Source organism: Metarhizium brunneum, chromosome 3 (genome assembly GCF_013426205.1).
Source record: "Metarhizium brunneum chromosome 3, complete sequence".
Classification (NCBI taxonomy): domain Eukaryota; kingdom Fungi; phylum Ascomycota; class Sordariomycetes; order Hypocreales; family Clavicipitaceae; genus Metarhizium; species Metarhizium brunneum.
Genome location: NC_089424.1, coordinates 1,891,378 through 1,916,096, shown reverse-complemented (window position 1 = coordinate 1,916,096; position 24,719 = coordinate 1,891,378). Strand labels below are relative to the sequence as shown.

Genomic DNA, 24,719 nt, shown 5'->3' with positions numbered 1-24,719 from the left:
GGCGTCTACATACAAGTTAGAACAAGAGCTTGCACCGGAACAGAAACGCCTTGCGATATTTTTAGACTATGAAGCCATCTCACAAGGCTAAAAAATGTCCGATCCGCAGAATCGGGCCGCGGTGAAACCCCGACAGGGAGGCTCCTCCAACTACATCACGAGGTCGACATTGAATTCCGAAAGATGGTCCAACGAGTTCGCCTATCCGCTTACTCAAAAGTGTCGCAGGTGCTTGTTCCCGGAGCACAACGTCCTTATAGCCGCAAAGAGATCAGCTCAGTATCTAGGCTCGCTGCATATCCGTGCGCCGCTCGACCATGCCTATCAAGGTCTACCGCCCAAGAAAATCACCCATTGCAGGGGCCCTTGGCTAGCTGGAGGACCCTGGAGCAAGTTGCTAGCTGTGTTGGCGTATTTGTCAGAGGCAGCATAGGCTTAAAAGTTTCGTTTCATACATAGATATATAAAGAAAGATAGCTCTGTACCGAATCGCTTAGATCGAGGATGCAAAAAAAGAAGAAAAAATGGACTCCAAGTTTCAGGTCTCTGCACAGGAACGGCGTGTAAATCAACACATCTGTCACCCACGTGTGCCGTCGGGGTAAATTCACGCCGACCCAGGTTTCCCAGTCATGGGGTAGGCGGCATCCGAAACAAACGATACCCGCGCGACCTAAATATAACATCTCGGGGGCAGCCGGTACCCGAGATACTATTTCGAGCTCGCTTCACACGACTATCGCCAAAAACATGCGACGAGAAAAGGCCAAGATGACCTAGGTTTCGGGAACTTCACGGCCCCGAAGGCAGCATGATCACGATGGTCTCATTGCATCTAAAAAAAAAGAATATGCAGGACGTGCCCAAACGGGATATTTTCGGATGCACCGCCTCCGACCCCCAAGATGTCGACCTTGCCCGCCTGCCCGTATGGTCGGGCTGGATCGCCTTGCGAAAATGAAAGTTCAATGCATCGAGATGGAAGGCGCTGGCGTTGCGACCACTGGACACCGAGGTTGTTGAAGCACGTGCAAGAGCGACGCAAAGTCTGAAGAAGGCTCACGTCTCTTCTCGAAAGAAGTCCAGGCTGATTTCTGTCTCTGAGTCGTCTTCTAGGAACCGAGAGTTGGTGTTGGCATTGTTATTGCCGTTCGTTGCATCTGCCAACTGGCGCAATGCAGCCAAGTTTCGCTCACGATGTACCTCCTTCATCCGCGTTTCCTCCTCCTCACCTCTCCACGTCCTGCCATGGAGATGTCTCAAGCACACTTGCTTGCCATCTTGGGGGTTGTAAAGCCAGGTTGCCCATTTGGCCCACTGCCCTTCCTTCATCTGGCTCCTGGCCCTCTGCCCGATCGTGTCCTCGATGAATGCCCCGCGCATCATGGCCAACCTGCTGGGGAAAACACGCCCAAGATAATGCGCCGTCGAAGCGATATGCGGCTTGTCGTGCCAAAAGAACATGGGTGTCAGCGGGACGGCGGTTGAGGAACTGCCTGGCGATATATAATCACCACTAAGGGCAATGGCGAGCTTCCGTAGCTCTGGAAACGGCATGACTTGGTCCGACGTGGCGTAGGAGGTCCTGCGGCCAGAGGGCAGACAGACGTATTTTATGGGTCTCCTGTCGTCGTCGTCCAACTCAGAGGCCGCCATGATGCCAAGGAGATGTGTGACCGGGACATGATAGATGAGAGCCCAGTCATGCTGGTGTACCCAGACGTAGGGGGTTGCCACTGCTCGGAGTGCCGTACGAACTGCCAAACCGAACCCCAGGCGCTGACCCGTGGCCTCAATGAAGGTAATGCGGCCATCCGCTGTGGAGGAAGTGGTGAAAAGAACCGGCGTGCTGGATGGTGAGCCGTACTCAGCTTCGCCGCAACATTCTGTCAGCTCTGTCCGCTCGGGGGTGCTCTGCAAGTACTCCTCTAGGAAGAGATGTTTGACGTTCTTTTTGTATGCCTCGTAGTCTTGGGCGCTCTTTTGTGTGACATAGCCTTTCTTGAGCCGGGGATGAGCGGTAATTTGTTCGCATGCGTCGAACACGACAATGACGCTGCAGTTCAACAACGGAGCGCAATGAGCGCGGAACGACGAGAGGACGGCAGAGAGAAGCTCGGTAGATGGGGCCGAGAGGGTCGGTGACGTGGTGATAATCAGCGTCAGGAGGTCCGATATTGAATTCTCAACCGAGGCGTTGGACATTTCTGACAGAAGTGGTGAGATGCCAACCGAGCGTTGAAGAAAAATTCGAACTGGGCGCGGTACACACACGCTAAACCGCGTTTAGCCCAAGACAGCAAGGCGTTGACATTCGGGGAAATGCGACAAAGGCACCTTGACTCTCAAAGGAACCAGAGGGAGTGAAAGTCTCCCAAGAGTACGGTCAATGGATTGCATCAAGCTGAATGGAGGAGTTGGCTCGTCTTTCATGGGTGCGACTGGACGTCGAGCGAGTCGTCCACCACCAGACGAGTCCTCAGTCCACAACGCCCAGATCCACAGCACCACGAGACGGCATCTTCGTTATCATGCCAGCGGCGGCTTGTTTCAATGTTCCTAATGGACTCTTTGCGGCCAGTCAATGGAAACGAAAGCTGTGCCCTGGTATCTAGATTGCAAGGTCTACGTCCTCTGCTGCGGTCCCGGGTGAGGCTAGCTGCTTTAGCTGTCCAGCCAGCAGGCGTCCCAGCGATGCTCCTCGAATCAGGAAGGAGCAGCGCAGCATTGAATTGACCCATTTCTATAATCGGAACACCAACGGCGGAGGATGACAACAAATTGTGATCGCCAGCTCTCTGCAGCAGCATCAAACGTTCATGATTGCGCCGAAAATAAGCTTATATCGAACCATTCATCATGTTTCGACAGAGATCACTTCCCAAATGGCTTCTATTTTTGGAGTAGGATGCCTGCCATAACGGCGTAGATCCCTGCCACTGCGTGCCTTCATCTTCAGCTCAACTCCACCAGCATCACAGCTGAAGGAAACGACGTTATGTTCAAACAGTAAGCAATCAACTCTGTGGTAATTTTAGTTTACATGGAAACGAGTATAAATACTAACCAAGACATCTTGGAGTTCTGTCCAACAGGCGCATCCTTTTAACAAATATCCTCATCTTATACATTACAACTAGAACATCACGCAGAACGACCAAAAAAAAACTCGCCAAAAAAATACCCTGCCAATCTCAACGCCATCATGCAGCTCAAACTCCTGGCCGTCACCCTTTCCGCGGCCCTTCCCATGGTCAGCGCATATCCAATCACGGGCACCACTGTCAACTGCCGCTCTGGCCCTTCCACCCACGACAAGGTCATCAAGACATATAGCAAGGGCAATGACATCAAGATCAGCTGCCAGGTTGCCGGAGAGACTGTCTCGGGCAATAACCTCTGGGATAAAACCCAAGACGGGTGCTACGTCTCCGACTACTATGTCAAGACTGGCTCCAACGGCATGGTCACCGGTCAATGCGGCGGCGGCGGCGGCGGAGATTCCTCGGTAGGCGGCAAGATCACCCGCAAGGAGATTATGGACCGTGGCCAATATTGGGTATCCAAGCACATCCCCTACTCTATGAATAAGCAGTATCCCGATCCGCAGGGTAGAAACTACCGCACCGACTGCTCTGGTTTCGTATCCATGGCTCTGCATGCCGCCTCTCCTGGATACAGCACTGTGACGCTAGGCCAAATTGCAAACCCAATTTCCTACAGTGATATCAAGGCGGGTGACATGGTGGGAACACTTGCTGCTGGCACTGGAGGTGCTGCCGGCCACGTCGTTCTCTTCCACTCGTGGACCGACTCCAGCCACAAGAAGTACAACACGCTCGAGTGCAAGGGGACCGATGGCTGTGTTAAATGGGTTCGCTCCGTTGGCTGGGGTGTCGGTTCTGTTACTGCGAAGCCTTATCGGTACAAGAATGTCGTCGACTAAGTAGGGATGACTGGGCTATTATGAATTTGCCTGGGCACGCCGTTTCAAGTATGGGGGAGCGATATACATCTGTTGGCTTAGTTTCGGATGTAGACAGAACAATTGATCGTCATAATTTCCATGTGTTGCAATGAGTGAATCCATTTTCTGAGGGCTCAGCATTTTCACGCCTGCTTTCCATGTTTGTGCTGTTTGCAATCCAGGACTCAGTAATGCGTATTGACTAAGCGCGATTATGCAGCGGCAAAGAAAACCCTCCATGGTCATGTCCTTACATTGTCAGATTAGCAGAAACCCCAAGATTCAACAGCCACCTGTTCTCAACATGGTGGTCTTGGAGAGGCCAGCAATCCCCACAGAGCCGCTATCCGAAAATGCCCGCACTACTTTTGGTTCTGCCTCGGCACCTGCCTGGTGCTTGCGGCTCCTCCGTGATGCCGCTGCGTACCCCCGGCTGGAAAGGAGGTCGGGTGGAAGAAAGCTGTGGCTCAGAGGGACGGTGGAGGATGGGGAAGGCGGCTTGTTTGCCGAGGCGGAAGGCCTCTGGATTGAGGTGGGAAAACAAGTGCCCAGGCTGTGAAGCAATGTGAATCAATAGTCATGGCCGCAGGGGGGAAGAATATTGGCTCGGATCCACCAGCGGCCCGGGCCGGGTGTTGGGTAGAAAGAGTGGGGCCCGGGTTGCTGCCTCGTCCTGTGAATCTGTGCAATGACATTAATACCTTGCTCGACGTTACAAAGGCCAAAGTCTTTTCGAGTGGGGCATCAGAAGTCTCAAATCATGTCGGATTCAGCGGCTTTATTATGAAGACGAACTTGCAAAGAGAAATTGGAAGCTTTCAACTAGCCATGTGCACTTGAGGGCGAAAAGCGACCAATTTGGTCATGTTGATGATAATTATACACGTCTTCCTTGAAGCCCCTGGCAATCCCGCAAATTTGACCCTTCTAATTATACCGGATCAGACTCTCTGCAAACCCTTGTATTGCGAACCCACAATTTAAACCCTAGTTTGAGCCCTAGACAAAAGAGCCATCATGACCAACAGCCTCCGAAAAGCTTTCTGGCCCAACGCCTCAGTGCGGACCTTGATTGCTCTTTATTTTCTTCGTCTTCCTTCTTGGGATGAAGAGACAAAACAATCTCCGAATAGTCTTCGTCCTCCTTCTCGGGCTGAAGAAACAACTCAGCCTCCGAATCGTCTTCGTCTTCCTTCATGGGCTGAAGAAACAACTCATCCTCCGAATTGTATTCAAACACGTATTGGCGCGAGTTTGCTGCGTAGATCAAATTCTCAGAATCTGGCTCCGGGGATGGGCCAAGAGGCAGAGGCTTTATTTCAACATGTACCTCACCCCGTTCCTTGGTCCAGCTAAGCCCGACCTTGCAAGTGCCTTGCGTCGAAAAGTTTGAGTTGCGAAATGTGGCTGTAATCCATGCTAGCTGTTGAATAATGTCCCCAACCTGCTCAAGCGGCCCGAGAATTTCCGCAGTATACTGAGCATACCGCTCGACCCAATTCAAGTCGATCTTGTAGCTCAAGTTGTCGAAGCCTGTCATAGTATACAAGTCAGTAAGTCCTTGTCATGGTATCCATTGGGTCCATCCATTGGAAGTAATGGTGGCTAGCTCTCCCTGCTTACCGAAAGAGTGCCGGTAGTCCAAAAACTCCATCAAGGCCTCCGGCACATCAGCTCCAGTCTCGGGCCAAGCTTTGGCTACGTAATCTTGGCAAGATCTATTTGGTTTCTTTGATGTTTTGCCGGTATAAGTAGTCGTCTCATCGATTCTACGGGGTGGTATGGATTCTTGGAATTGGATCCCATCCGATTCCCAGTGTACTTTCAACTTGAGTTTTATTTTACCATGCTGATCAGTCGGTGCTAGCAACAGGGCCTCCTTGATCTCCCCGGAGATCCATTTTCCCCCTGGAGTTTTTGTCGCTGGTACTGCCATTGCGGCACTAAAACTTGTGAGCAAATAGTACTTGGCCACAAGGACAAATCGGCCACTGGAACGTAAGAGAAATTAACAGTGAGGTATCTTCTTCTTTACCAAGGAAGAAAAAAGATGTTTAACCGTAGCCAAGTTGAGAAAGATCTGCGAGACGCCAAGAATGATGAGGCGCGCACACGTACTGCAGGAGTTTGGTTTTTGGAGATACTTTTGAATCCAAGTTTTAAATCAAAGGAATCAAATTGTCGCTAAGGGGGAGGCAGTTCTTGTATATCTGCCGCCTCAAAGGAAGAGTGCCGAAACGTGACACCTCTCTTTGTTCGTTTGTCGTCGGATGTGCTCGGGACAATTTGTTAAAGAAATCACAGAGAAAGCAACTTATTTGTTTAAAATTTTCTTTTTTCTAATTGTTCTTCATGAAATCAGGAGCCAGTTGTGACAAACGATGCGCAGCAAAGAAGCGGCCATCTTTTTGTATCCAAGGGTGTTTTATATACCATTGAAGCGTCTGGCTTCATTCACATTCAATGCAAACGTCCCTTTTAGATGAAAGAATCTTCCCACGCGCCGATGAATATTCATTGTATTATAGCCTCTCATCTGAATTTTAAGATGGGATTGATGTTCTGGTATTATCTCACCCGATTGAGACGCAGAGTGCCCAATATTCGGCGCCCACTTCAGTCTTCCAATCAGCAATTACAGAGCTACAACTAAAAGAGGTAGTTTGGGACAGCAATGAGGTATGGTATTTCCCAGCAGTAGAGTGTATTTAGTGTTTATTTCGCCTTGCCTGCACTGGGCTTGCCTTAGGACCTGAACCCCAATCCCAAACAGGCGCGAGAAAGCTTATCCCCATGACGTCTGCATTGATAATGCTTTTGTGGGAGATATAAAAAGCGCGTTTAGTACATAAGGATTCAAGATGTTCATGATAGTTGTAGTTTTAGACTCTTGAAGAAAGAGACACCGATCGTGATCCCTTTGGCTTCTTGTCCTGGAGTACAGACATCTTGCGTTCTGGGAAACGACCTTCCTTCACTATTCGGATAGGTCACGAATTCATTCCGTCGCGAAATCAGAGCTTATACCATCGCGATACGATACTAACTCGTATAAATTCATCGTGAAAGCGTGTAAGACAACTTAGCGCATCCCCTATGCGTTGACGTGGTGGGGAAGAAAGATACTGTGGGAATAGCCGGACATGGAGACAGAGGCAAGATGGAAAGAAAAGCAGAAAGCTGGGTAAAATTATATTGCATGTTTAAATTGGGACCGAATCTTTGAGAAAATTTGGTGGCTAGATGTCCATTGTTAAAGCCAAGGTTGTGAAACGTGAACAAAGCATGGCGACGGCTTTCCGCGACGAACAGCGTAGTCTGGAGCAAAAGTCTGCGGCGGAGCTAATGAATATCTGACAAAAGCTTGTAGTAATTTTATTTGTAATGACAGAAGCTATGTACAATAATATTTAAACTCGGTGTGCTCATCAAGTTCAAGGTCAAAGCATTACATCTTGTTCCAACATAAGTCATAACAATGCGTAACAATCATAACACAGCTCATATCCACCTGCACAAATACACATTCAGCGCATCTCTTCTAAATCACTGTCGTAGCGCGATTCATCATCGGAAATACTGACAGCTTCGTGATGACTCGCGCCACAACTGTCGATCGACCTGATCTTCTCCATCATCTCCTGCAACGACTCCTCGTCTGCCTTGCCGGGGTACCACTCCACACCATCAGCACCACGAAAGTAGCCCAGTCGGTCATAGAGTGATCTGGCTCGTACGTAAGGATCTAGTTCCCAGTAGTTGGCAGCCAAGTCTGCCACACACTGGTTTCGCCTGTCGCAAATCTCCCTCGCCTTCTCGCTCAGTTGAGCGTTCATAACCCACTCCTTTGTCAATTCCTCAAACTTCAGCGCCAGCACCATTCTTTCTCCCAGAAGCCGGTCTCGTGTCTCAGTGTCATTCATCACGGCGTTTTCATCCGGTTCTGGCTCCACGTATGTGTACTCCCAATCTTCTTCGCCTCCGAGTTCTCTTATTAGTTGATCGGGTGCTATCCATCTCCTTAGGCCCTTCTTGCCATACGTAAATTTGACCTTGCTAGTGAGTTCTTTGTTGAGCCAGACGCGAGCGAGTCTCCAGATTGCTGCGTAAATCACATTTGTTAGTTATGGCGCATCGAGTCTGTAAGAAGAAGTGCATACTTTTAAGGCCAACTGGGGCGTTATGAACCAGAACAAGTCCCAGCGAACCCGGGTAGTTCGTCTCAACTTGCTTGAAGATAAACAACAGTGGTTTAAGATCAAAGTTGGCAAATTTGAAGCCGGACAGGTCCAACAAAATGGTCTGCAATGATTATACGTCAGTCGCTGCGTTCTTCCTGCATGATATTGGGGCTTTCATTCACATACGCCTGCCTCGATCGGATGCCTAAGTGACAAGCGGGCCAGCTCGAGAAGGTATAGGGTGTATCTCTCGAGGCTCTGAACAGATTGGTCGGATGATCTGTGCAGTCGAACTCTGATGTGAGTTATCGGCCGTCCAGCTCTATCAACCCCGTGAATGAAGCTTTTGCCCCATCGAGCTTGCTTCATAAAGTCTGCGCCTAGCGCTCTTGTGATTCCCCGGTTGTTCTTCTCATCTTCCGCTGCGCCACCTTCTCCGTGCCTGAGGATGTCCTCGTCCACTCCAGCCTCAATTGTCCTCCAATAAATGGTTTTCCCCATCATAGTCGTAGCTTTGATGATATCCCAGTTGCATGCACGGAGGAATCGAAGAGCAAGCGCGTCTGGGTGCTCATGCTTGACCACCCGTAGAATAATTAACCGGTACATCTCGGGGGTCCAATTGTCCAAAGACTCAACAGCTTGCTGTGCCAACCGGTCCAAGTTCTTTTCTGTAGTGGGCAATAAAGACAATATTTCATTGACTAGCGTCGGGTACTTTTCATGAGTCTCACTTGCGCCGCGTGGCAGCCGCCTGGACTGCTTCGCCGGCGGGACATACTTCTCCTCGAGGGTCTTTTCCTTACTGGCGTCGTCGTCTGCCTCGCAAATCTCGATAAATTTGAATCCAATTGCCCACATTGCTCGCACCTTTGCTTCTTGCTCCTCGGTCAAATTACCAAAGTAACCCTCGGGAACCTTGTACGCGAATGCCGTCCCTGCCGGGTACGACACGCTTTGGCGAATCGTCTGTCTCTTCTGAATCTTGGACATGTTTGGTCGATAAGAGGCTGGTGAGTGTTGAGGCTTGTTCGAGAGCGGACAGAACGCATTGCGGCAGGGTCAGGGCAGGGCCTCAGTATATAGACCAATATGCATGTACATGTGAAGAAGAGTCAGAAGAGTCCGGCCTAACTCCACAACTCGCTACCGAGGTCGATTTTCGCACAAGTTCGTCCCAGTTTGTGGGAGTTGATGGCTGGATTGTGGGATAGTCGCAAGATGGCGTGCATTAGCGCAGTCTGGCGGATGCGGGGAAGGAACGACGAGCTTAAGACTCGAAGCCGTAACTGCCTGATTTGGTAGCGACAACTGGCAGCGACTGGCATCAATACGTGCGGGGACAATGCAAGCCTCCAGCGCGGGGTTGGGGTTTTCTTCAAAGGTCAACTGGTCTGTGCTGATCTATCCCTGCCCCCCTGCTTAAGAACACCAATCGCAACTTTTGAACTTGGCGATGAACAAACTTGGGTCTGTTCTTGCCCACCATCTATCGACATGATCCCGGTTCGAGCCGAGCAAAAAGTAGGTCAGTTGCCGCATCCCCAAGAGGACGATGCCAAGTCCGGAATCGTGTTAACACACTAATGCCTCTCAGCTACACATGTGAAGTTCAAACCCTGGCTCGCCACGCGAACCGTCGACACACATCGGATCCATGAGGTCTGAGGCAGAGCGATCACGTCATGTTACGGAGAGTCGCGAATGCCTTGTTCTCGGGAGCTGCTTATCTTGTAATGTATTGTCTGGGGAGATGTTGCTCGTTCCTTTCCAATGGATCAAGATTATGAAGATTATCTGCAGTTTTTCAACTTCAAAAAACGGTAAACGTCGCGGGTGATAGAGCAAAGCTTATCATGTCTGAACGCGATGGGCCAGAGGTAGGATGATCAGGGTGACAGATTTACTTCGCTACAGGTCCCATCGTATCGATTTGGTCCATCGTTCTTGCCTCACAAAAAACAACAAACCTTTTCTGCGGCCAAAGGCTTGAACATCTCTGCTGTGAAGACCCTGGGGTTTTTGGAATTGAATACCAACATAGTCGCAATCAGGTAGAAGACGCTCCCTGCACGGACTACTTGCAATCCTTCAGCAGCTCATGTAGGCGCCGAAGTCGGCGCAGCCTGTGCATCCCACCAAATCGACTCAAAAACGCCAGTAAGCTGCTGCCCGCGTAGGCCTGCACATAATGCGACTTTTCACAGTTGTACCATGATCATCATTCTTGTTATTATTATCATTACTCACAAATATTTTTATCAAAATGCCGGTGTCGACACCTCCGTCTCGTCCAGTATGTTTTCGATAACCACCAATTACCGGGACCGACGGCAATAAAAACAACGGCGGCGGCGAAGATGGCAGCCGTGCAGTACATCAAAGTCAACAAATGTGATACTCTCGGTACAAACAACTCGTGGTTCTTATTAGACTGCGAACCTCCCTCTGCATATGTGAAGAAGATCCATGGTGCTGATCCTGGCCGCGAGTCCATCGTGACACGAGTGAGCCGGTCTTCTTCCTCGGACAGTCCGGCGTGGTATCGCTGCCACGCATCTATTAGAAACCACTTCCCCGGCGCAAAACTTGCCGCCAGGAATGAGAGGGGGTAGTTCCGCGAGTATCGGAGTAGCGATTCAGTTACATATTTCCAAAATGGATGATTCGGCAGCGACCCCAGAACGCTATTGCTCAAAGAGCCATGGCCCCTGTCCGTAAGCCATGCTGGGTAATAAAGAAGCGGCTCCAAATTGGCCTGGCATGCCTATTAATTGATCGAATTAGTCGCCACAACTCAGGAAACTCGATAGCATGTCGCCATGGTGTCAGATATGCCCACAATGTCAAGATCGATATAAATTCCACCGTAATATCGCATCAGGAAGTATCTCAACGCATCGGCTCGCTTCTCCGGAAAGGTGTAGCCGTCATACGCCCTCAAAAACCATGGATATTCTTTCTTTACGAAGTCTCGTGACGGCTTTTCAGTCCACAACTAATTCATGACAGTCAGACCCTTTGAGATATTCTCCGATGAGGAGCGCACCAATTCAAGCTTTGTCGAATCACCTTGTACTCCCAGTCTTTGTGCAGTGAAATGCACGACTGCCGCGCTGCATCCCAAGTGGCGGGTATTGTTTCATTCGCAGCATCACGCCGGTTCAGGAAGATCTGGTGTATTATGCGAGGTATATATCGGGTTCGGGTTTCGGGTCGTGTGTTATTATACGCGAATGCTACTTGGTCCTGGGTCGTCGTCACGCCAGCATGCGGGTAGAAAATGCCCTGAGCACGAAAAGCGATGTAAAGGAGCGCTGTAATCAAGGCAGATGATGCGAGAAAAAGGAGTAGTTTGCGTGAAGCCGTCAAACACGAGCGGATGCCCATGGTGGGTCTTATTCCTGGATAACGAGCGAGGATAGAATCGAATGGCAATCGTCGGCGTCATGAGGTGCTCTGTATGCGGTTGACAAAAAGGACAGATACGGTACAGTTGGCGATAATGAAACTTTAGAAAAGAAGAAAGAAACACGGGGCGCCTGCTAGAAGAAACTGCACATCATGACGATGCAACATGGTGCGACAGATCTGTCATGGACGGAAACGAAGGAGGTCATCAGAGAGGGCGCAGCCGTGACGAGAGAGAAATTCTCGTTTGGTCGGAGTAGTACTCTGGACCCAAAGTTCCATCGAGGCAGTACTCCGTACCGTGGTTGATTTCTGACAAGAGCAATATCCCCGTCGCAAATGGAGCTTCATGAGGCTTGGAGCCAACCAGATTGCCATCGCCTGCCGCAACCATGCCTCGGAATTGGGTCTTTCGGGGCACCTGCGATTGGTGCCTTGTGTATAGAGGGACGTGATAGACATGGCATTGGTCGCGCCTTGGCCATGGTGGCGACGATTTAAATTGTTTGGTCCACCGAGATGCCGTCTGTCAGATGATAATGCATAATTTCCAAGTGTGCATTTTCAAGATGCCCGATGCGCATATCGAACCAACGCATCTCAAGAGAACTACGAAGTGGTGCGTATGTACGTCGCGAACTTGCCCCATGGTTATTGATAATAACTTAGGCTGCCACCTTCCTGAATTGAACCTCCAGGCCGCAGAGATAGGATCCTAATTGATGCCATCTGTCAGATGACAATGCACAATTCCCAAGTTTGCATTTTCAAGATGCCCGATGCGCGGGCGCTAGGATCCTATTGCAAGAACTGGTCTGCAGAACTCCAGACACAGACTCGCACGACAGAATAATGAACAGCACTTGAGCCGCGCGAGTCAGGCCTCAACATGGCCACACAAAGCCTGCATGTCTTCTGCAGCCCTCATGCGCCAGCACATTGTTAAACACCTGTTTGGAAATACAGGTATTTCAAGAACCCGTCTACAATAACTATCGGGGTTCACATAGGTCTTAATTTCCGACAATCCACACGTGACGCTGCATAGACAGATCCCGTTGCTTGACTAGACTTGTCGTATCTGTCTTCATCTTTTTCGTATTTGGACATCTGCCATCAAGCCCGTTTAGCTGCCAGAACGTCTTGGTTGTCGGAGGCCGCAATCGGCAGCGTCCACAATGGCTTCCTATCGTGATGAATCCGTCGAAAGAGATGGGTTCGCCTCTCAGTATGGGAGGTTCACGGCACATCATATTGAACGAATTGATGGCTCTGTACTGCAACGCATGTTCGTCCCCAAGGTGACGCGCGAAGGACAACGGGAATTATATCACCACGGCTCGAGCTTTATTCGCTCGCAATTGAAGCATTACGGCGTTAAATTTGACGAGGCGGAATTCTCCGGCAATGGGACAGTTTTGATGAGGAAAACCCTACTCGCAGGGCGTTGTGACAAGGTACCAGATCACATCACAGCTCTGCAGCGGCAGATGCACACGGAATGGCTAGAAACGCAAACCCCTCGGCAACTCGCAACTAAACCTTCATGGGTTATGGAGAAATACTTCTTGCGATCTGGCCAACCGGATAGCACCAAAACGGCTACAGTAGTTGGCATACCATTCGAGCCAAGTAGCAAGTACAGGTCCGATTTGGTCGAGGCTGCTAGCAAAGTACCTGGTTTGCAATGCGCAACGGGATATGGACCCAAGACGCAAGTCGTCTTCATGGGATGGACGTCTGCAGCTGTGAAGAAAGCAGCAAATGAGCACCCCGCCAAAGAGAAGAAAGAAGTGCAAGCGCTGAAGCAAGAGCATGAGGACGGGCGGACGGCAAAGCACAATGCTTATCTCGAGGCTCTGAAGGAGAAAAGAGGACCCAAGAAGTATTCCCCAGTTGGCAGTTACATGATCGACTGCGAAGAAATCACGGACAATTGGCCAGACGACGCAAAAAACATGACCTTGAATATTCGCACTACCGAGGAACGGGGAGTCTATGAGGCAAAGTTTGACTTTGGTATGTTTATAGGTGCCATGGTCATTTGTGACAACAAGGCCACCTTGGTGCAGTACTGCGCCGAGCTGGATCGAGAGGCCGAATCTCGGTTGAGTGATGGCTCCATGGGCTTTGGGGATGATGACGATGCGGATGCGGATATCGGAAACAAATCTGCTTCAAGCTCAAAAGGAAAGGCCCCCGAAGCGCCCCGTGGTCGAGGGCGCCCGCCGAAACAAGCAAAATCGGCGGAGAATCAAAAAGCCCAGCCGAGGACATTCTACCTGCGTCTGAAAGGCCAAGAAACTGGCGAAGGTCAAATCTATCCGGATGCTGAAAAGGGGGCCATCAAGTTCAAGGATGAGAGAATGGCTAGTTTCCTGGGCAAGGCATCTCTCCCTTTCGAAGGAGAGAGCATACCGTTCACAGGTCGCAAAATTTCAGATCAACCATTCCCCAAGGCAAGGGGGGGTGAATGGGAGGACTACTCGGATAGAGCAGAAGGCTATGCACGACGTCGGCGATGGGGATAACTGATGCACGACAAACAGGATCTGTTGGGACATATCCAAGATTGTAAGAAGCGATCCTCGTGTTCAATTGCTACTATACTCGGGCCGCTGTCTTGGCTATAGCGCATTGGACTACCTCTTTCAATTGGAAGACAGTGCAAACCTTTATTGCCGAAATACAATTGTTTAGCCTCACAGGCTTCGAACAAACAAGAAGAATATACCTGTTCTAGGATCGGATCGTGAACGGCCAAGCGAAAATCCCCTCGAATATCGAACACTGGCCTCATCAAACGTACGCTGGAATCGCATAGCGCGGCTTCCATGATTCGTCACTCCTCATCTTCCTCCTTCGGCGATGGCTCTCTGGTCAAAATTTCTCTCTCATTTCCCTCAATATCGACATTAACCATTCCAACTCCACCATATGAAGCCCCGAGAACCTGACCTGACACCCCTTCCAAGATGATATCTCTGTCAAAGAACACGCAGAAATGGAACCAAATGTTCTGATATCCTTTCAGCTCATCTAATGATGTCATGGAAGGATGACCTGCCGACAATATTGTCTTGGAATCATGGCGCCTAGCCCGGCAAGTAGGGAGACTGCCTTGCTTTGAGCTAGAATATGTCGAATATACTTGGCGATTTCTCGACGTCCATTCGCCAAACTCGTGGACAGTGGCGCAGAATAGGGCTTTCCCCGTATCATCTTTGCCGGAAGTTACCGCGTTTGCTGCATCCGATTCACTCAACATCGTCAACTCCATCCACTTCAATAACTTTTTCCAAGACGTTGTTTGGAGCAAGCTTGGCAAAGCCTCCAGGATCAACTTGCGTCTTTTCTTGACGAGGCCGTGCCAGAACATGGATGCGCCTTCAACGCTGACAGTCTGTTACGAATACAATGCAATACAAGTAATTCTCCGGGCACGGTCCGGCTCCGCAACATCTGCAGGGGACAGCTTTCGCGTATCTCCAAGACTCCAAGGCTGGACTAGTCGAGCATCCCCTACGGTCGCCATAGGTGGGTGAATAACTTCAATTCTCCTAGCCAGCATTTGTGGCTCATGGATATACCACCAAAGTAATTTTCCACCCCGCCCCAGCCTCACCACTGACAGATGTGGTAGGGAAGAAGCTTGTGACAGGCTGCAGCAATAAATGTAACAATGAAAGACGACATAGAGCATCTTGTTTTCCGTGACAATACAGGCACAGTACACTGTGTCTCCGCGCCATTGGGATCTCGACCATGTTCGTCTGGTGAGACGGCAGCTGAGGCTGAAATGGCTGCTCAACACCACATTCCCGGCCTGGCCGGAGTAGGCGGCTGATGAGTAGAGCGCCGTCGTGGCTTCAGCTTCAGCTGCAGCTGCAGCAAAACGGTAATGCTGTCAATGCGCTGAATCATATCCTCGATGACTAGTATGATTGGCTAGTAGTGCTGGAGACAAACTTTGTATTTGTACTCTTCCATACAGCAGACGTAGAAGGCAAACACTAAAGCTTCACGGTCATTGTGAGTCGCTGATACAGCATTCCCGAGGCTGCATTCAGACAAACTTTCGTTAGCTGGTAGATTTGTAGGGGCCGGAAAGCCTGACAAACCCATCCATTCAGTGGCCTTTCAATGCCCCTGTATTCAGACAATGTTCATGTTGGCATAATGAATCTACAATGGAAATAGCTGGACAGTTTACTTCAAATAGTAACAGAACATTGACTAAGACGTTTTTTTCCAGGTAGCTGTAAAAACTTGCAAAACTAAGCCCTTTTAGAGTTTAGAAGGAATCGATTGATGTAAACAATTAATTTGGTAGGGAAAAGGGCCAGCTTAGTTGACAATGAGTATTATAACGCAGTGGACGTGAGTTGGTTCACACCAATACTTTTCACTACCTGACAGCCTCGCCAATAATAACCACATGAAACAAATTGCATAGACGGAGCCAAGAGTACTGATGTTGTCGAACGCTAAATTTGGGACGAAGCGCGCGACATCTAGTTGCGATTTGGTGTGCCGTTTCTAAAAGATGGCAGCGGAGTGTAAGATGTACTGTGCAACTAAAGCGCGTGCCTCTTTCCAAGGATAGTTTTCCATCCCGATAATGTGACAATCGATATGATGCAGTGTGTATCTACACCGCACCCTTTGGCGAAGATGGTCAGTGAGAACAGCATGTTCAGTCTTCCAAGGGTTAGGGTTGCCACCCGATCTTGGGCCGCCCATTTCCCAGGCGAACCGGCCACAGCCGCCGCTAGTTAATATGTCTGCCAGGGAGGAAATATGAACTCAATGCACTGCAGACATACCAGGGCACGCGATTGGCCGATGTGCTCGCGCACAGTTTCTGTGGCTTTGGGATCCAGAACTTGGGAGTTGTCTTCGACTCAGCCCCCCCTCCTTGCCAAAGGAATAATTGACATGATGAGGAGGCAGTTGTTACGTTCGTAATGTAACACAACCCCCTGCTTTCATCCCAAGATGAGCGAAATATACCGAATCCTTGGCTCTGGCGCCACCGAGACCCTGTTTGTCTGGTGGCGTGTAGCTGAGATTGAGAGTACCATGTAAAACCACATTCTGGCCTGGCCTGAGGCGGCGGCCGATGAGTAGAACGCCATGATGGATTCAGCTGCAGAGAAACGGTAACGCCTCCTATGCCATGAACAGCCTTGTCGGTGCCTATTATGGATGGGTATACGCCATACGGGCCAATTTATCCCCTTTTCGAGGCAATATACCGCAGGCGCAATACCAAGCTTTTCTGATAAGCTGTATAGCTGTTTTTATAAGTCTCTCATACAGCCACCTCCAAGATGTGTTGATGTAGGCTCAAATTTAGTTGTAAATTCACGAGGGTTGGAGGTTAGAGACTAATCATTTCACTGCCCTTGCATCTGGATAACACATGAGAGATTCGGAAAACGAAAGCTTGCGAAATAATTGAAAATGAAATTTAGTTCCCTTGGGGGGGGGGTTGCTAGTCTTTGGCTGGTGGCGCCAAACACAGCTAATAGTACACACCAAGTTGGTTGTCGAGCGTGGTGCGAGTCAGATTGGTAGATGGCCGCTCATGTTGTATATCCAACTCGGTACTCCCGGGGAGATGTTATTTCGAAAGCGAGATTTCTTTGAGCCGTGGAACGAGCTAATATGTATTCAAATTTAGTTGATCATGGTGTTTTATATAAAAGATAAAGGTTTTGTTTGTGGCGTAGTAAGAGACCTTTTTATACCAGTCAGCCAGCCTAACCACATGGAATAACTCTACATGATTTTGTTCTGCTTTAATAGACTTAATATTAAGAGTATATTTATGATTTCTAGTAAAACGTGACACTTGAGCTCGAGAACTGCTCACGCCACTTGCCAAGGCATTAACTCTAACCCCGCGTCGTTTGACCTGATGCTGGGTTGGAGGCGTTTTAGAGTTCCGAGTGCCAAAAGCAACTCTTGACTCTTGACCCGTGTTAGTATTCATGTGTTAATGGCGTCAAGGATGTAGGGTACCTCCATGGCGTTTCTTTGGAAGAGGTGTTGCTCAAAGTTTACGGCGACATGAGGATGGTAGAAAAGAAGGAGACAACCTTTCAGCACTCCATGTCGAGCAGCTGAGCAACACTGCGAAAATGCAATCATACCGACAGACTGGAAGGCACCCAACACAGTGGCATGAACTCAGTACAAATGGCACACACATAATGCTCAACTAACTGGCGTAATTATGTCCAACTATTGGGAGTAACCTTAACCAGACTTGTTTGATGCCACGTATATATGTCATGGCCACCGCGACCAAACCGTTGGGTGCAGCTTCAAGACCTGGTCTATACCTAGCAGATGGTCGACACAATATCACTCTTCTTGACTTGAAAGCCTCATTCTTCGAGGTAGCTCCGAAAAGTCTAGTCATGCAATCTCTGGCTGCGCATTTCATTGCGTTGACACGGACCATGATCTGTCCGCAACCACGGCTTGGGGGACGCAAGCAGCCACTACTAGCACTGCTATTTTTATCCGCTATTCATTGGGTTACTGCTCTAGACCAAGTGCATGACTTCTGTCGCAGATACGGACATCAGACAGTGGTGATCGATGATAAGCTGTACATTGACGGCGGCTGGGTGAACTACCAGGGCTTTCCACAAAATCACCAAAATTATTCCAGTGCGTCAATCTTATGGATGCATAACGGCCATGTTCATGCCAATTTAACAGAATAATATGACACGGCTAACTCAGTATGAAAGACAAGTTGCTAGGATATCACGATCTTAATAAAACAGGGACTAATGAAACAGCGACTAGAACAGGACAGGTGGGGTGGCCGATTTTGACCACGAGTTTAAATAAGAACGACAGGCAAGTCAGCCCTTGTGTTCTGTCTCGTTTATACTTTGCAACTTGATGTCTTTCATGGAGCCGGCAGAAAAAAGATACTGACTCTCAACCTGGCAGTATCCCAGCCGTAAGTGGAGGGGTTCTATGGGGTGATAATGTCAATAAGATATTCTATCTATATGGCGGCGAATGGAATACGGATTATCCTAGCGATCCTTACCACATGTTAAGCTACGACATTCTATATGACAAGTGGTGGGATCTTGGCACGCCCAAGATGAATCCGTCGCCAGATATTGCCTCATATGGGGCTGGAGTCGGGGTATCTCAGACCGGTATGGGATACTACCTTGGAGGATGGATAAGTAATGCCTCAATGAGCGGATGGACTCAGCCACGAACAATGAGCTCAAGTTTCTACGCGTACGATTACGAGGCGGACATCTTTACCCAGAAAACTAGCCCAGGGGGCAGCAAAACAAGAGCAGAAGGTGCCATGGTATGGATCCCGGCAGGCGATCCCCTTGGCCTGCTTGTATACATGGGAGGTTTTGTCAGTAATTCCAGCAACGGGACAGTGGAACCCCAGCCGCTCGACAAGATCTTTGTGTTCGACGCCTCGGCCGACATATGGTACACTCAGACAGCAACTGGCGAGATACCGCAAAATAGACGCCAGTTCTGCATGGACGTGGCCTGGGCACCTGACAAATCAAGTTTCAACATGTAAGTCGTACATATGTACCTAGTATCCTCTTTAATAATACGACAACCAGCTGCCAGTACTGATAAATAAAAAGCTACCTCTGGGGAGGCCTGAGTGTACCGCCCCCCGTCGTCAACACCACTGCATTTAATGATGTATACATCTTGACGCTCCCGTCATTCGTCTGGATCAAGTCGGAGCCTAAAGGTCATGGGAATGACTCGTTCCCCAGAGGCCACTACAGTGCTTCCTGCAACATGGTCAAGTCAATGTCCCAGATGCTTATAATTGGTGGTACCTACCCCTACCCGGACGTTGGCTGCGATATTGACGACGGCTCATGGGCGCAACACGACTTTTGGACAGGGACGCTCCATAATGCAGGAGATGACAAAACACACTGGGCGCTGTTCCAGCCAAACTACACCGACAATGTCGTACCCAGCGATGTTTACAATACCATTGGTGGGAACAGGTACGGCACCGCAACGCAGACGAGCCCCAAAGGAGGATATGACCCTCAAAACACGGCCCTCAGGAACTTGATGGGAATGAGAGAACCGAAAGACACGCGAAGCGCAACTCGCCCTATAACTTCCCCAACCATCACACCTACGCCCACGCCCACGCCCACACCAACACCCGTCCCGAGCCAGGGTCTGTCTGGTGGTGCCATTGCCGGCATTGTTATTGGCAGTCTTGCAGGGGTAGCCCTTCTGCTGTTTGTGTGGTTCATCATGGGCAGGAAGATCGTTCGCCGTCGAAAAGAACGGCGGCAATCTGTCATGACCCAGGACGCAAGACTGTACAGCGTGAGCAGTACGGCAGCGCCACCGAGCATGACCACATCCATGGAGCCCACTGGCTACGTGGTGTCTCGATGGTCTCGTCCAGGAAGTCCGCAAGAGCCATCTGAGCTTCCCTCCCTGCAAGATGGCCGTACGCGTGATGCAGTGGGCTCTGTAAGCGAGCTGCCGCCGAGAGGGGAGAATGGCGTAAAGCCTTGAATCACTCTTGCCGGGGGAGAAGGTTGATAATTAAACAACTAAGGATAAGCGAGATTGTGTATTGGATAATCTGTGGCAAAGGACCCATCACCTCGACTAATACTACCATTATATATGGGGACTAATGAAACATATCGTATGTAGGAAGTCACAAGTACACTGTATACTTGTCATTATATCGAATATGCTCACTGTTGGGAAACTCTGTTTGTTGTAGCGTGATAATCAACAACTTAACCCCTGAGCCTTTCCCGGAAAGTAGCCTGCCTTCACCTATATTAATTGCACCATGTCTGTAAACTTGATTTATTCTAGACGTTTCATGTAACTAGTCATCTTTAGAATGCTGGAAAAGAGACATGGAGCTGATTTATACAGCAATATGCCCATGTCGCCCGCCACCTCGACTGCGTCACTGTTACCCAGAAATCGCCCAACAAGGGGGCCTCACCAACAAAGGGCTTGTTGGTTACACAGACTAAACACGTGCCCGGGCAAGAGCTCTAGACACAGGCGTTCCCTTTAGGTTCATATGATAGCTTCTGTTCCCTTCCTTCCTCTTAGAAAATAAGGATCTTTGACACCCTTCAGGATTATCTTTTGAATCTAGGCCCTTCGCTTCAAGCCTTCTGTATTGAACCCTTGTCACAGTCACCGAATATCAGACATTAGGTACAATGTTTGTATCTAAGGGCTCTTGGACATCATCCAAGAGGACGGCCTGTCCGTCGTTTACAAGGCACCTCGCCGTTTGTAAGCCCATTTCCTGCCCCTTTTAACATTGGGAACGTCCATTTTCCTCCCACGGGGCTATAATTAGCTTTCAAGAATGCAAACCCATCTTCAAACGAGACTGCATTACGTACGCATAGTTACACAGAGCCAGTCGCGGCCTGCACAGCCCACTATGAGCTGTGAATATCACCATGCACCGCGACGTAGAGCAACCCGAATTTCAAACAGCCCCTCAATCACGTCGCCAATCTTCCTTCTTCATCCATCCACCACTCCAAGGCGTTTGAATGGTATTTAATCACCATGAGTGCCAAAGTTAATCGTCCCGTCTCCTTGACGAAAGACGAGCACCAACACCAGTCCGTTGGGGACTGGCGAGCAGTCACACCCTGTCGATTCTTCCTGACGGGATCATGTACAAAGGGAACCTCGTGTCCCTTTTTGCATGATGTCAAATCATCAAATAGTTCAGATACGGACTCCCAAGAGGTACAGTAGCACACGAAAAATCGTCAGAGCATCAGCTTACCGTAAAGGATTGGACAACCCAAACAGGCCCGCGTAAAGAGCAGATACACAGTCGGCTCTGGAGATTCGAAGCCCATTTGCAAGTATTACAAGATCGGAGTTTGCAAATATGGAGCAAAATGCATATATGTCCATGCCGACGATGGACAGCTCCCCCAGAACGCGGCTGCTGAACCACCAGAGGTTAGCTAGCCTATTATCCAAACTCATACAAAGATTGTACTAAGAAAACTGAAGCAGGATGAAGACAAGAAAGACGACTTCACAAGAACCATCGGCGGTGCATTCGTCCAGTTCGACGCAGGTGCTCGCGTATCCAAGATCCGCCTGCCTGGTGACTTCTCTGCTGCTCGCATCAGCGGATTACGGCAAAATACGTCGAAAGAATCGGTTCGAGATATGCTAGCTGAAAAGGGTTTACACATCAGCGTCGACGATATTTGCACATTTCACATGGAAGGTAGTTACGGAGCAACCGTCAGATCGGACGATGCGTCGTTTTCAAAACGACTCTGCAGTCTCGTTCAACCCGGCTGCACATGGGGAGGATCGAAGATAATAGTCACGTCTATTGCCGCGCCCATGCCCTCTGGTCATAACGCTCGACGCGTAGACTGCAAAAAGGTCCATGTTTCTTGGCATAAAGCAGTCAAGATTGTCTGGTTGAACTTTGGCAACGGAGATATCGCCCGCCGTGTGAGTGACATGTTCTCAAAGGGGGCATATAGGGTCTTGGACCAGAGAGTCACTGCTGCCGCAGCTACCAGAGCCGAATCCGTCATACCCTCGCGGCCAGCCCGTGGGAACCATGTTGCCTGGACTGTTGTATTGACTGATGTCCCGGCTGCCGCACAGGAGCGCGACATTTTGCGAGCCATCACGCATGAGCGGAACAAACCTCACCATGTAGAGATGGGGGCCCCAACGTACTCAACAGACGAGGAGGAGGCTTGGGCGATGATACGTTCTCTCTTAACAAATATCGGACCCTTGGAGTATTGTGACCCCCCCTTGGAGACGAATGCAAATTCCAGGCGGGTGAAGGCAACTGCGCGCTTCCTCGATGAGGCTGACGCTCGCAGAGCTTCCCTGGAACTTGGCAAAATGGAACTCCCTTTCCATCGCAAGGCACGGTTAACTGTGCAGATGGTGTACTCGGCCAAGTTCAAGGTCGCCATCAACGTTTTCGACGCTGTGCAGTCTCGAATCGTTGCCCAGCAGACAACTTGGAAAGATAACATTTCCTTCAGGGCCTACAAGCCCACAGGCCCTCTGCAACGTTTCAGAGTTTTGAAGATTGAGGGCGAGTTGGCAGAAAATGTCGTCAATGCCAAGGCTGACCTTGAATCGATCCTTGCTGGTGTCGTCGCGACGGACAACGACGCCACCCTCTGGCATTCTTCACTCAAGACCAATGGGAAGCTTTTCCAAGCGATCAAGACACTAGAGAAAGAACTTTCGGTAACCATCCTCCGGGACAAGGTAAAATCCGAATTGCGCCTCTTCGGAGCCCAGCGGCGTTGCGAAGACGCGCAGCGTCGACTGGCTCAGCTGATACGCATGGAATCGGGGTCAAATTCCTCTAGAGTCATTGAGCTTGAACCCCAGAAATTCTTTTGGGCTTGCCACGGGGGTTTCAGAACAATTGCCGGCCAACTCGGTCAAGAAAAGGTCCTGTTTGATATCATCTCCACGCCAAAGAAAATTATTGTCTCTGGTTCCCTGGAAGACTATGATCTGGCCGTAGCAATCATGGAAGGCAGAAAACAGGTCCCAGAGCGAGTTGAGCAGGCAAAAGCCCATGACACCGCGCAGGAATGTTCGGTTTGCTGGACCGAGGCCGATACTCCTGTCAAGATAAAGTGTGGACACATTTATTGCTTGGAGTGTTTTGAAGACAGTTGCACCAAAGCAAACACCACGGCCGGGGAGTTCATGATCCTGTGCCATGGCAACCAGGGCAACTGCAGGAGCGTCATGGCAGTTGAGGACCTGCAGACATACCTCTCCTCGGCTGCACTCGAGACCGTCCTTGAGCTGTCCTTTTCGTCTCATGTAAAGCGTAACCCAAACACGTTTCGCTACTGCCCCAGTCCAGATTGCGACTTTGTATACAGGGTCTCGTCGGCTGCCAGAACGCAGAACTGCTCCAACTGCCTCCGGCCTACGTGCTCTGCGTGCCACGAGCCGCACATTGGCATGTCGTGCGCGGAGCATCAAGACCTGAAGTCGGGGGGGTTCGCAGCGTTGATGAAACTCAAGAAAAAGCTGGGAATCAAGGATTGCCCAAAGTGCGCAACTCCGCTTGAGAAGGTCTCGGGATGCAACCACATGACGTGCGCAGCCTGCAAGGCTCATATATGCTGGGTGTGCTTGATGACATTTGCAAATGGCCCGGCCGTGTACGAGCATATGGGGAAGCTCCATGGAGGCCATATCGACTTGCCGGGTGTCTGAAAGTTTTATGAACAGTCTGGGTATTTGCTTCCGTTCCATTGTTCGATGACAATTGGTTTTGTCGTTGTGGACCCGCCAAGATGCTTTCAAGTTTCAACTTCCTAAATTGGCGTTGAACATCTAGCGCGGTCCAATCAAATTCGGCATGATATCCGATATTCCGTCGGTCTAGCTACCTAAGCAGTTAATGCTTTTCCAAAGGAAGTGCGAGCAGCGCATCTGTTTCTTCAGCACATTGGTCTCATAAAAGTGCCGAGAAATCTGCTGGACCTGTTTCTCTTTTGGTTTGGAGCGATAGTGGGCGTAGGTTGATGTCAAGTTGACAGGCGTTTCGTATAAAGCACCGCTGGGCAGCAAAGAGACGATAAATCAGAGCGACAGGAAGTGGAATCGTTATTCAAGATTATACGCACTTGAAATATAGCAAGATTCGTGAATTCACGCCCTGTAGTGTCCTTGGTTTTTGTTCTTTATTAAGAGACTAACCCCGCAGAGTGAGTTGGTCTGCTTGATACTGAGCATGTCAATTTCAAAAGTCCAACGGCAATATAGTTGTGGAGGCATAGGGCTCCAAAAACGTCTGGTCTTACGCGGGCATGCCCAGTGAAGTCTAGTGTTAAGATCCAGATGATAGCATACGCCAGCTTCGTACGTTCTTGTTCATTTCCCCGACAAGACGTCGCCACGCGTAGGTAAAGTCGCGGAGGACTCGACCAAGAAGTGCCCGTGTCCGTGGAGAAATGTCCAATTTGGGCTTCCAGTAAGGTTCTGGGAGTGTCTGCTCTTCTAGTAATGGTTGTTTCGGGGAGCTTATTGGCACGAAGTCGGCTGGAGTGAGCAGTCGCTGCCGAGCAAGTTCGAGAGGTGTT

General features: G+C 49.8%; 7 protein-coding genes across 7 annotated transcripts; 4 read left to right on the top strand and 3 right to left on the bottom strand.

Moving 5' to 3' along the window:
• Nucleotides 1-1,059: 1,059 nt before the first annotated feature.
• G6M90_00g058440 (uncharacterized protein) lies at nt 1,060-2,205 on the bottom strand (the record flags this gene model as incomplete). The annotated part of the gene is made up of 1 exon (XM_014688934.1): nt 1,060-2,205. The coding sequence occupies one exon, from the start codon at nt 2,203-2,205 to the stop codon at nt 1,060-1,062; it is 1,146 nt and encodes a 381-aa protein (XP_014544420.1).
• A 1,000-nt stretch (nt 2,206-3,205) lies between these two features.
• Nucleotides 3,206-3,946, top strand: G6M90_00g058430 (uncharacterized protein; the record flags this gene model as incomplete). Its single annotated transcript, XM_014688933.1, has 1 exon — nt 3,206-3,946. One exon carries the CDS (start codon nt 3,206-3,208, stop codon nt 3,944-3,946), a length of 741 nt encoding a protein of 246 aa, XP_014544419.1.
• A 1,036-nt stretch (nt 3,947-4,982) lies between these two features.
• On the bottom strand, nt 4,983-5,903 carry G6M90_00g058420 (uncharacterized protein; the record flags this gene model as incomplete). The annotated part of the gene is made up of 2 exons (XM_014688932.1): nt 4,983-5,500; nt 5,591-5,903. 2 exons carry the CDS (start codon nt 5,901-5,903, stop codon nt 4,983-4,985), a joined length of 831 nt encoding a protein of 276 aa, XP_014544418.1.
• A 1,591-nt stretch (nt 5,904-7,494) lies between these two features.
• On the bottom strand, nt 7,495-9,141 carry YJX4 (CRAL-TRIO domain-containing protein; the record flags this gene model as incomplete). Its single annotated transcript, XM_014688931.1, has 3 exons — nt 7,495-8,069; nt 8,128-8,269; nt 8,335-9,141. The coding sequence occupies 3 exons, from the start codon at nt 9,139-9,141 to the stop codon at nt 7,495-7,497; spliced, it is 1,524 nt and encodes a 507-aa protein (XP_014544417.1).
• A 3,596-nt stretch (nt 9,142-12,737) lies between these two features.
• G6M90_00g058400 (uncharacterized protein) lies at nt 12,738-14,090 on the top strand (the record flags this gene model as incomplete). The annotated part of the gene is made up of 1 exon (XM_014688930.1): nt 12,738-14,090. One exon carries the CDS (start codon nt 12,738-12,740, stop codon nt 14,088-14,090), a length of 1,353 nt encoding a protein of 450 aa, XP_014544416.1.
• Nucleotides 14,091-16,557: 2,467 nt separating this feature from the next.
• G6M90_00g058390 (uncharacterized protein) lies at nt 16,558-20,130 on the top strand (the record flags this gene model as incomplete). The annotated part of the gene is made up of 3 exons (XM_014688929.2): nt 16,558-16,604; nt 18,535-19,143; nt 19,218-20,130. The coding sequence occupies 3 exons, from the start codon at nt 16,558-16,560 to the stop codon at nt 20,128-20,130; spliced, it is 1,569 nt and encodes a 522-aa protein (XP_014544415.2).
• A 1,038-nt stretch (nt 20,131-21,168) lies between these two features.
• Nucleotides 21,169-23,850, top strand: DHX9 (ATP-dependent RNA helicase; the record flags this gene model as incomplete). The annotated part of the gene is made up of 3 exons (XM_066130665.1): nt 21,169-21,354; nt 21,421-21,576; nt 21,634-23,850. The coding sequence occupies 3 exons, from the start codon at nt 21,169-21,171 to the stop codon at nt 23,848-23,850; spliced, it is 2,559 nt and encodes an 852-aa protein (XP_065986822.1).
• Nucleotides 23,851-24,719: the final 869 nt, after the last annotated feature.